An 11,998-nucleotide genomic window follows, 5' to 3' on the forward strand; every position below is an offset into this window, starting at 1 on the left:
ATAACTCTATAGAGTTATCTAAGCCTGACCTCACGCACACTAGCACGCCATTAGTTTTGCTGGCTGGTACAAAATTTAACCTCAATCTTTTTCGTATACGTACACGCAATACATGCGCACGTAGATAACTCTATGAGCATAATACACGCCTATATGGAAAAGATGTTCATTTTTGAGTCAAATCGAGCTGTCAAATATGCAACATGGAGTTAAACTTTTTGTGAAGATGCTATGAAGTTTTCCATGGCACTTCGAAAAGTTGTAAGGGTTTTTTTGTTAGTTATAGAACCAAAAACACGATTTTAATCAATTTTGAAAAGAAAACAAGATCTAATAAATATACCTAAAATAATTGATATTTTTATTCGGTTTTGTGTATAGCCGGTTCTTACACCTAGCAATCATCGTAATTTTGGGGTTCTCCCGATGCCGACAGCAAACAACATGAAAACCATTAAACTGGGATGACGTCGTAAAGTGCCACACCAAGCCGGTTTCTGGAACCTGAACCAATGGAGAATATCGTTCCAAGAAAACCTTGCCGGACTACTAACAAAAAAACCAAAGTTAGGTTAGGTTTTCAACTCTTCTAGATAAACGAGATAAACTCTTACCAGGTTCCACAAACAATCGTGTCATCGGGTACTGGAGAAGTTTGGAAGTTGGCCAAAGTCTGGAAAAGTAAACTAATTATTAATAAAGCAAATACACTGAACCCCCGGTGGTTGGACACTTTTTCGTTTGACACCTTTCTAGTTTGTTCCCCGTTGGTTGGTCAAAGTCAAACTAAAAAGTGACGAACTGTCACTTTTTACACGGCGCTCACGCACACTATCAAAACAAACGTTTGATAGTGTGTGTGAACTCCGTGTAACAGGGGTGTCAAACTAAAAAGTGAGCCCGTTCGTTTGACAACAGTCGGTGTCAAACTATCGCACAGTGGGCGAAATGGAACCCAAAATCGGACTTAATTGAACGCGGCTGGTTTCCTGGTATGAAAAATAGTGTTTCTTATGTAAAAAAAATCCGGGGAATCGATTAGTGATGGTTTTATCCACCGCACGAAACGGCAAAGGGTCCATTTTGCCCCAATTCCCCTTTTTTCTTGAAAATCGGTCTGTATTTAGAGCGGAGGCTTTATGCGGCCATTCAAAATGCACTTAACTTATGTGAAAATGTCCCAGGAATTCAGTTAAAATAACCACTTGGACCGCAAAAATCATCTAGGGCCCATTTAAACCCAATTTCGCTATAAAAGCATTTTTGGCCATTTTCAAATGTAAGGTCAAATTTTACAAATCTGAAAATATTTTTATCGTAAAGATCAGACAATTTTACATAAGAATTACGAATTGCACTTGATAGTTTTACACATTTATATTGATATAGAAATTAAACTAAATAAAAAGATTGAAGAATCAGTTTTGGGCCAATTTTCCCAAACGCAGACTAAACTGCCTTTTGTATATTTTTTATGTTTATCAACATAAATGTGTTAAACTATCAAGTGCAAATCGTCATTCTTATGTAAAATTGTCTGATCTTTACGATAAAAATATTTTCAGATTTGTAAAATCTGACCTAACATTTGAAAATGGCCAAATATGCTTTTAAAGCGAAATTGGGGTTAAATGGGCCCTTGATGATTTTTGCGGTGCAAGTGGTTATTTTTACTGGATTCCTGGGACATTTTCACATAAGTTAAGTGCATTTTAGATGGCCACATAAAGCCTCCGCTCTAAATACAGACCGATTTTCAAGAAAAAATGTATACAAATTGGGAATTGGGGCAAAATGGACCCTTTGCCGTTTCGTGCGGTGGATGAAACCATCACCAATCGATTCCCCGGATAATTATTTTTACATAAGAAACACTATTTTTCATACCAGGAAACCAGCCGCGTTCAATTAAGTCCGGTTTTGGATTCCATTTCACCCACTGTGCATCGAGGTTTGAGTAAATTAGCCTTGAACACACAAAAAACTGTGGTAGAAAAATATCCACCGGTAGATCCTTTGGTGGATTTTTGACAGTTCGAAATATTTCAAGAAAATCCACCGCGGTTAACCAAATCAAATTAACAAAAGCCCTCGGCTCTTCAAAAATCTGTGTATTTTTTTTACACAGAACTGTGTATGAAAATTACCCAGATTGTGAAAGCAGGAACTGAACAACAATCTGTCTTTTTTTACACAAATTTGTGTTATCTGGATTTTGAGTGTACGATAAACTTATGGTACGTTCGTTTGAGGGCTAGTTCCGCACTGAGTGCCGCACTCAGAGCTGTCAAAGTGTTTGTTTGAAGAAACTCGCGCTAGTTCCGCACGAGTTTCGCCGCCATCTTGGAACTGAAACTCTAGTGCCGCACTCGATATTTTTTCAGTTTCATGCGAGTTCCATGCACACTGAAAAAGAATGTTCGTTTGAACCAAAACTGGCACCGACGAGTGTGGCACTCAGTGCCGCACTGGCTGTTCAAACGAACGTACCATTAGAAAATGAACGAAATGAACTCAGCCAATCATGATTTTTGGTTAGAGTGTAGTCAAAGTTTGCAACTCATCGAGCAAATTTGTGTTATTTTCATGTACGTGTTGAAAACTCATGCTTTTGCTTACACGCTCAACCTTAATTTAATTTATTTCTGAGTAAAATTCACTCACATTTAACAGGCTAATCTAAATTAAAAAAAAAAACGGGATACAAAAATGAAAATCCTTAGACTGAAATAGTAGTTTATGCAACAAGTTGCAAAAAGAGGATTTTTTCAGCACGAGTCGTACATTTATCCAGCAAGTTCAAGAGGAACGAGTTTATGAAGGCCTACTTCATAAAGAAGAATCTGTCGCTGAATGATCTTGGCTTTCCATCTGGCGAGCGGGTGTACATCAACGAGAACCTGTCAGCTCAGAACCACGCAGCCTTTCAACAAGCCATGGCTTGGAAGAGGGAGAAGAAGATTCATTCGGTGAAGGTGTCGGATGGGATGGTATTCGTCCACACATCGAAGGAGTCGAAATCAATCCGGATCTTCCAAGGCACAGTAATTTGCAACCAGAAGGAACCACCGATGCTGTTCCCGAAGCCAGGAACCTTGGGGGGGAAACAGCTCGGGATGATTCATCTGTTTCGTCGTAGTTTTCCGAGAGAGTTGTCAACGTCATCAGATCGCGTTGCCGTTCATCTGTTTTAGTTAAGTATTTTTTTTTTTTTTTTTGTGCATTCCATTCAGTTTTTTTCCGTTTTTATCATTAGCTTATTCTTCAAGTTATTTTATTTGATTATTCATCTGTTTTTGTTGCTCAAATTTGTTTTGAACTCTTGTTTAATTTATTTTTGTTTGGATTTAGATGATAATAGATTTGCCCAGTAGTACAGGATTTTTTGTTGTTATTGTTATTTTGTTTGTTTAAGCAGTTTATCTGAAAACCAAAACAGCACTATTATCTTTTGTTTTGCCCTGATTGCTCTTTTCCTACGCGTGTTTTTCTTTACATAGATTTATATATTTTTATGACTAATACTGTGAACAACGTGCAAGAACTGCGATTTGAACCAATCAATGCAACTCTGAAAAATAATCTTTCGAAAGAAAATGGATTTAAAGTTGGTCATTTAAACACATGTTCTATAATCTGTCATCACGATGATGTTAAAAACATTTTCACTCGAACAGGATTTGACTGTATAGGTTTTACCGAAACATGGGTGAATTCTGATATAAAGGATGCTCTGATTAAATTCGACAATTTTGAAATTCTGAGACATGATCGTAATTCTACAACAAGAGTGAGAGGAGGAGGAGTAGCACTTTTTGTACGCCCTGAGCATGAGCATGAGCATGAGCATGAGAGACCACCCATGGTTGTCCTTCTCCGTTGCTGAACAGGACCGTAATATCCTATCAACACAACCGGTCATACGCTTCAACGATCTAATAATGTTTCCCTTATCAACAGCATGCATGAATGCGCTGAAAAGATAAAACATCACGATCATCAAAACTAGAGCCGTTGCTAACAGGAAACAGTCGTTGGCCACCAACGGCGCCCGCCATGTCAGTTTGTAGATCTCGAGGGGATGGGACGGGAATGTTAGTTAGCACAGGCTGCTACCAAGGGTGGGTTCTATACGATATCCACACCCCCGCGTGTGCCGGAAAACTACTTCTACTTGGGATTTTGTTAGTGGGAAAGGGTAATGGCCAGGATTCATCATAGAGGATGATGATGTGGCCCAATAATCAATGAATTTCGTTGAGTGATAGGGTGATGTATTATGTATTCTCAAGGCAAACAATCGGATGATGCGGATGAGACCATTCCCGGTTATTTGGTGTTGAGTTTAGCATAAATGATTCAATCTTAGACAGCCGGCTGTGGAAAGATAGAATCAAAATTATGTGTAATTAAAAGGTGAAATATTATACTCAGCGTAACACATTTACGTAGAGTTGACCTGAGACTATTTATACTTTTTAGTTTTTATAAGATGAGCGACCAATTAATTACTGATGAGTTATGAGTTATCTGAAGGACTTGAACAATCGCGTTGAAACAATATTTGTCACCGTGCTTTACGAGCTATAATGCTAAAAGGTAATTTCGCGGGAAACGAATGGTCAAATATAATTTATATTATGCTAACGCAATTAAGAACGAATCTTCCCATGAAACAATCGCGAATCATAGAACAAAGAAACCCGACTGACTAACGAGAAAGACGATCGCGATATTTGAACTTTACAATCAAACTAAGAAGAAAAAAAAACCACATCAATAGAAAGGAATAGACAAACATATAGGTCACCACAAAACGGACTGCCTCAACTGTCATCGTGACAACCAGAGCCAGCCGCACCTTCACACACACACGCACGCACTCACCCGACAAATTCACCGACGACGAACGACGCGAAAAAACATGCGACCCGACGGACAGGCATCGCAAAACGGACTGGCTCAACTGTCATTTTTCAACTAGAGCCAGCCGCACCTTCACACACACACGCACGCACTCCCGGAGTAGCACTTTTTGTACGCCCTGAATACAAAACTAAAATTATTAAAACATCCCCAAGAGATAGTATTGAATATATGTTTTGTGAATTAAAAGTAGGTCAGTTGCAAGTTGTGGTTGGTGTTATCTATAAACCCCCAACCTTGATGGATTTTAGTTTTTTCTTTGAGGATCTTGGTAACATATCTTCAACTTATAATAATATTATTCTTATGGGTGATTTCAATATTAATATTCTTGTTCCAAATCCAATGTCAAACAACTTTACTCGTCTTATAAATAGCTTTTCTCTCTCAATAGTCAACAAATCATTTCCAACTCATTTTCATAACACAGGTTCCTCATTGCTTGACTATTTCATATGTTCAGAAAATCTATCATCTACTCTATTCTCTCAAGTTTCTGTTCCAGCCGTGTCACACCATGATCTTATTTACAGTCATCCCTCATATTCGGAACAGTTTACAGATCGGCTAATGTTCAAAAAATCATAGAAAATCGATAATTGAACTTAATGATTCGTTTTTACCTTCATTTTAAAGCTTTTCTTGCGATCTTCCGAATGCTGTATTGAACAACTGCTAATTTTAACTTTTAGATCAAGTTTTTGAAGAAAAACTTTGACCCTTGAAATCCACAAATTCGGAACACTTTTTTCTTACGGATGTAAATAAACTTTGGTTCTCTCCATGAGTACATAATTTTTACAAAATAATGACTTCACGCACTGAAACCAACGTAACTAAAGATTAGTTATGTTTTATGAATGGTCTGATAATTTTTTTTTGTGAAAATATTAGTTAAATTCAGGTGTTCCACAATTGTGGGAGGCACAATAACATCCCACAATCATGGAACAGGCAATTTGGAGGCAGAGTTTTGCTGCTATGGATAAAATAGTCTTGAAATGAGGTTTTTTGTTCAAAAAGTACTACTTTTACTAGTGAAATAGCAAGAGAATGTCCAAATGAAGGCTGTAAAAATAGTAGGGTCGACAGAAAAGCTGCATTTGCCATGTTATTGACAAATTACCACAAAAGTGTTCCGAATTTGTGGGTGTTCCGAATATGTGGGATGACTGTACACTGTTTTTAATTTACCTGTTCCTGTTGCGTCTTTAAAAACCATATCTTTCAGAAATTTTAATCGCATTGATAAGGAAGCCGTTAGAAATGATTTTCCAAACTTTAATTTTGATCAGAATAGTGGATTGCGAAACTTTGGCTTCAAATTTTAATCATAAATTAATTCAACTAGTGAACAAGCATGCCCCTCTTAAAACGAAAACAATTCTACCAACAAGCTGCCCATTAATTACAAAAGCCGACTCGGTCCTAACCAGGTCCCAGTACCGAAAAGGACCTAATAAAAATAATTTTATGAAAAAAAAAAAAAAAAAAAAAACAAGCTGCCCATGGTATTCTAGAGAAGCATATAATGCATGTGTAGATCGGGATTTAGCTTACCGTTTTTGGAAAAACAATAGAACTCTTGAAAACAAACTTATTTACAATCGTTTTCGAAATCGTGCTACAAATCTGATTAGAATTGCAAAAAAACAGTATTCTGCTAAATTATTTGATCCAACCTTGCCATCCAAAACAATTTGGAAAAAATTTAAAAGCCTTGGATTTAGGGACGACCCAGATAACCTTGACGATAAATTTAAACCTGAAGATGTTAATAACTGTTTTATCCAAAAATTGAGAACTATCCAACTGGAAACAGACAACCTACTATTATTCCTGATATCGTTAAAGAAGACCAATTCAAATTCCGAGCTGTTACTGAAGATGAAGTCCATAAAGCTATACTTAGAATTAAATCTGATGCAATAGGGTATGATGAAGTTCCACTTAAATTTGTTAAACTTTTTCTTGATCTTTTGGTTCCATACATTACGCTTTTATACAATAAAATCATTTCTACAAATACCTTTCCAACAATATATAAACTGGCTATAGTTAAACCGATACCTAAAATAAAAAATCCATCTAATCCTAACGATCTGAGACCTATTTCTATTTTGCCATCATTATCAAAAGGTTGTGAAATCTTGCTGAAGGATCAAATAGTTCAATATGTTACATTCAAAAAACTTATCACACCATTTCAATCTGGTTTTCGAGAACACCATAGTACATCCACCATTATTACAAAAGTTTGCCAGGATATAAATGCATCATTTGATTCTAACTATGTTACAGTACTTATCTTATTGGACTTCACTAAAGCCTTTGATTTGATTGACCACAGAATATTTATAGATAAACTTAAAGAACAATTTCAATTTTCTAGTGATGCTTGTGATCTTATGAAAAGCTACCTGAGCGACCGTTCGCAATAAGTTCAAATTAACGGGATCCGATCTCGGTTTAGGTCCACAAAAAGAGGTGTACCGCAAGGATCCGTTTTTGGTCCGTTGGCGTATACATTATCCGTTAACGATTTGCCTAGTTTTATAACTCATTGTAATAAACAATCTTTTGCCGATGATACACAGATTTACCTTTCCTGCCCAGTTGATCAGCTTCCTAACAAAATATCTCTAATAAACTCTGATTTATCTGCTATTTCTCGTTACTGTAAGGATAATGGACTTGTTTTAAATACTTCAAAAACAAAAGCAATAATTTTTTCCCGTCAGAATACAGTTCTTCCTCACTTACCTCCTATTCAAATCGACAATGAAAATGTAGAAATAGTTGATGAATGCTTGAACTTAGGTATTAAAATGAACAAACATCTTACATGGGATGATCATGTATCTCTAATAAAGAAAAAGGTCTATTCAACTCTTCGAACTCTAAATTGCCATAGACACACATTATCAATTGACACTAAAATAAAGCTAGTACACACACTATTAATGCCTCATTTCATTTACGGTAATGTTATATTTTCTAAAATGAATGTTGACACTGAAAGACACCTACAAGTTTGCTTCAACAGTTGTATCCGTTTCATCTACAATTTAAGGAGATTCGATCATGTTTCACAATTTCAAAGGTCAATTTTTGATTTGTCTTTGAGCAAGTTCTATCAGTTTCAATTATTGTTATTTTTATTCAAACTTATAAATTTCAAAGAGCCGCAATATCTTTTCGAAAGTTTAGTTTTCAGTCGTTCAAATCGCACAAATAATATTATAATACCAGTTCACCACACTAACTTTATGGGAAATTCATTCGCAGTTCGAGGCGCACGTTTGTGGAATGATTTGCCGCATAACTTAAAATCTATAACTTTATTTAGTGAATTCAAGCGTAGGTGTAAAGAGCATTTAAAAAATTCAATTTGAGTTTTGTTTTGGTTTTTGATTAAGCAGTGCCTTGTATTACACACTCTTTTATAACTACATACACAGCTGATAATTAGTCTTAAATTTATTACTGAATTCTACTTTAACAAGTAATTTGTCGTATTATCGACATTTTTATATCTTTAGTTTATTTCGTTTTAGTTTTTAATTTAGTTGTTAGTTTTTAGTTTTAATGAAACATAAGGTCCTTATCATTTAAGTCAATGTATACAAAAAAGGTTGTACCTTCGGTATATTGTTCAAAAATAAAATACAAATACAATTTTTTTGCAATTCCGAAAAACACCCATTGAGTGAAATATAAGTCAAATTTTCATGTATATTGTCAATAAATCGTTTAAATCAAAAAAATGTTGAAAAGTGTTACTTTTCGAAACAAGTGCTGAAAAGTTCAACTTTTCAGCACCCATTTCAGTGCTGAAAAGTAGAACTTTTCAGCATTTATTTTGAAAAGAGTTGCTATTCGATTCTGTTATATTTGGTACAGAAAAGTAGGCTATTTCGTCATTCAAGAATGACAGGAAAAGTAAGTAGTTTCACGACGGAATTGCAAAAAGATATTTTTACGTTTTATTTTATTCACAGTAATCAAACGAAGTCGTACATCAAACATTGTTCATCGAGTGCGCATAACTTGATCCAGCAGTTTCATGGCCAATTTAGATATCTGCTCACAGCAGATTTGAACCACCACATGGGAACAATTTTCAACGATAAATTCCACGGATTTGTCCGTTACAGGACAGTCGCAAACAGTCAGCTCCTTCAGCTGCGACAATCGGTTCAAAATACCAATAAGCTGGTCGTTGACTGCATCCACATCGGAAAACAAAAGATTCTCTACCCGGAAGCACTGCAGAAGAAACCGGATGAGCGTTTCTGTGGGGATTTGGCAACATTCCATCAACAGAGTCTTCAAAGCGCCGTGAGAATTCGCTGCTGTATTGTGAGGCAGACTCATATCTGAGCAACTGCTCACTGAGCAACTTCTCATTTCAAGAATTTGAAGATTGGGACAATTTTTCAAAAAGTTCTGCAAGCAATCTCCGATGGTGTGAAACGAATCAATGTACAGGCGGGTTAAGTTCTCACTTTTCAAACCTTGAAAACGCAAATGCTGGTTGTTCTGAGCTGCCATTAGATTAAGTCGTTTTAACTGCGGCATTTGGTCCAGAAACGAGGGCCCCACTGTTCCAGTATCAATCATGTTGACTGCGAGGTCCTTCAACTTGGTTAGATTCCGACCGATTTTGCAGAGAGCCTGTCGATGATAGATGAAGATCACAAAAAGAACAACACAATTTTAATATTCCTTACCTCATTTGTGGCAAACGTTATAAAAAGAACTTCAACCGCAACCTGCGTTCGGCTCAGCTGAACTATCAGGTGTGCATTTCCTCGAAGGATCAGAGTTGTCAGCTGAAGACGATTCATGCTGGCCATCTGTTTCAGCACAAATGGTGTCAAATTAATATCCAGTACTTTCAGCGTTCCTTGAACCGCGTTCAACAGCCGGCACGCTTTTGCTTCATCACTTGGTTTGCAAATCAGGTCGATCGTTCTCAGTCGAGGAAAAATGCTTTCAAAGACAGGAATCACCTCCGTGCAATAAAGATATTTCAACTTTTCCAACCGAAAGTCAACTTCGTTCTCTTCAGTGGAGGTATAGTCGTTGAAGCTAAGAGACAAGTTTACAAGATTAGGAGTTCCTCTCAGCATTCGCAAAAAAGCCGGAAGTTTTATCTCACAACTCCACAAAGACAGTTCCGTCAATCTTGCCCCAAACGTAAGCCACCATGCTCCGACAGCGAGTATTCTGGACGCCGCAAAACGCGCACTTGTCGCCGGAAACAGATTTTCCGGCTGGAAACGGTCGTCAATGGTGGCATCTTTGCCGAAATATATGGGAAGTTTCTTTAGCAACGATTGGTGCAGATCGACGATGTCCTTCCAACGGCGGCAGGTTAACCGTACCCGTAGCGTTGATCGTTTGTCCAAGTTCCGGAAGATCATTTTCCACAGCTCCGGGGGAAGATCTGACTCGTAGCGTTTGACGGGTTGTTGCAGGTTGAATGCCTGGTGACACTCCGGCCAGAGCCACAGCAGGCCGGATGCTCTGGCGGATGAGAGCAGCACGCTGGACGTTGTTTGGTCTAATTGGACGGCGGCCGGTCGAAACCGCTTTCGGCACGGTCCATTGCACGGAACTTCTTCGGTTGTTGAGGTTTCCATCGTTTGCTGTGGATAACTTGAGATTTGGTAAGATTCTTTTTTGTAAAGATAACACTTTTTACCAGATTATGCTGATGATTGAAGAAGTTAATAAGTTTTCTTTGGTTTTTCTATTTGAATCTACTTTTTGAAAATCGTTTAAAACGTTGTTTGGATATTTATTTACCAACGTCGAAGAAAGCTACACGTTAACGGTAACTTACCAAAGTTATTACAAAACTCTACACTCAAAATTAGAAGTATCCCTCAAAAGGATACCCTTTCAAAAGGGTATGTCACCCTTTCAAAAGGGTATGTCAAAATCAATACAATTTCGATACCCTGTGACGACGGGTGAACTTGAAAAAATGATACTTTTCACTTTGAGTGTAAATGAAACTGTAGAGCTTTATGACGTTTCGCGTACGCACACTAGCGCACCATTTGATTTTGCTGCCTGACAAAATTTAACCTCACTTTATTTTCGTGTACGTACACGCAATACATACGCACGTAGATTGCTCTATAGTATCACTCAAAAAAATATCCATGTTGAAGTTACGTGAAAAGCTATGTGATATTTTTCCACTAGAGTTTTCACGTAACTTCTATGAGGTGACGCTAGTAGAAATGAAATTTGCTTGGCCAGATCATTTCACGTTGATTCTACGTGTTTCACACGTAAAAGCTAAATGAATCAATCGATGATTTCTATATGTTTGTTGTAGTAAAAGTTATGTTTTTTTTTTAAGTTTTAGGAGATTATTTCATTCTTTTTTTTTAAATATTAATAAGAAGAAATTGAGTTCAGTTTTTATAACCTATTTTATTTATCAATCAATAATTTTCTTCTGAGCGGTCTATCGAGAAATTAAAAGTGAGAGTGTGTGCGTGCAACATGGAGTTAAACTTTTCGAAGTGCCATGGAAAACTTCACAGCAACTTCACAGAAAGTTTAACTCCATGTTGTAGATTTGACAGCTCGATAGTATATATATTCGTGTGTGTATACACGCTTATTGGAACATGAGGTTGTTTTGAGCTAGAAGTCAATAGAACTTGGAAAACGTGTATGTTTCTTCACACTGAGAATCAGCATTACACATTTTTCAGTTTACTTTACACACTTGTATGGGATTTCAGTTCAAGTACAATTACACAATTTACACCCTTACCAAAAATCATGATTTTTTGAGTTCCAAATCCCTCTTTTCATACGATTTTTCGAGTGTCAAGGAAACACTTCCATTCGCGCAGTTTTTTTTCTTTTTTCCACAATGTATAGAGCTATCTAAGCCCGATCTCACACACACTAGCACACCATGTGTTTTGCTGGCGGGTACAAAATTTAACCTCACTTTTTTTCGTGTACGTACACGCAATACATGCGCACGTAGATAACTCTATTCGTTATGAGAGAACTGTCATTTCTACCACTAGAATCC

The 11,998-nt window shown here is 37.0% G+C and overlaps 1 protein-coding gene across 1 annotated transcript; it reads right to left on the bottom strand.

Annotated features, from left to right (window-relative positions):
- Nucleotides 1-8,900: 8,900 nt before the first annotated feature.
- LOC120415311 (uncharacterized) lies at nt 8,901-10,781 on the bottom strand. Its single transcript, XM_039576791.2, has 3 exons — nt 10,637-10,781; nt 9,660-10,580; nt 8,901-9,603 (listed from the first exon to the last, which is right to left on the bottom strand). The coding sequence occupies exons 2-3, from the start codon at nt 10,572-10,574 to the stop codon at nt 8,959-8,961; spliced, it is 1,560 nt and encodes a 519-aa protein (XP_039432725.1). The 5' UTR covers nt 10,575-10,580; nt 10,637-10,781; the 3' UTR covers nt 8,901-8,958.
- Nucleotides 10,782-11,998: the final 1,217 nt, after the last annotated feature.

The sequence above is a fragment of the Culex pipiens genome, chromosome 2 (assembly GCF_016801865.2).
Source record: "Culex pipiens pallens isolate TS chromosome 2, TS_CPP_V2, whole genome shotgun sequence".
Lineage (NCBI taxonomy): Eukaryota > Metazoa > Arthropoda > Insecta > Diptera > Culicidae > Culex > Culex pipiens.

What these genes read in the sequence shown, in the direction of transcription:
- LOC120415311 (XM_039576791.2), bottom strand. Translation starts at nt 10,574, where the DNA reads ATGGAAACCTCAACAACCGAAGAAGTTCCGTGCAATGGACCGTGCCGA. An exon ending in TAACGTTTGCCACAAATGAG is followed by an intron (nt 9,604 to 9,659) that starts GTAAGGAATATT and finishes TATCATCGACAG; the next exon opens with GCTCTCTGCAAAATCGGTCG.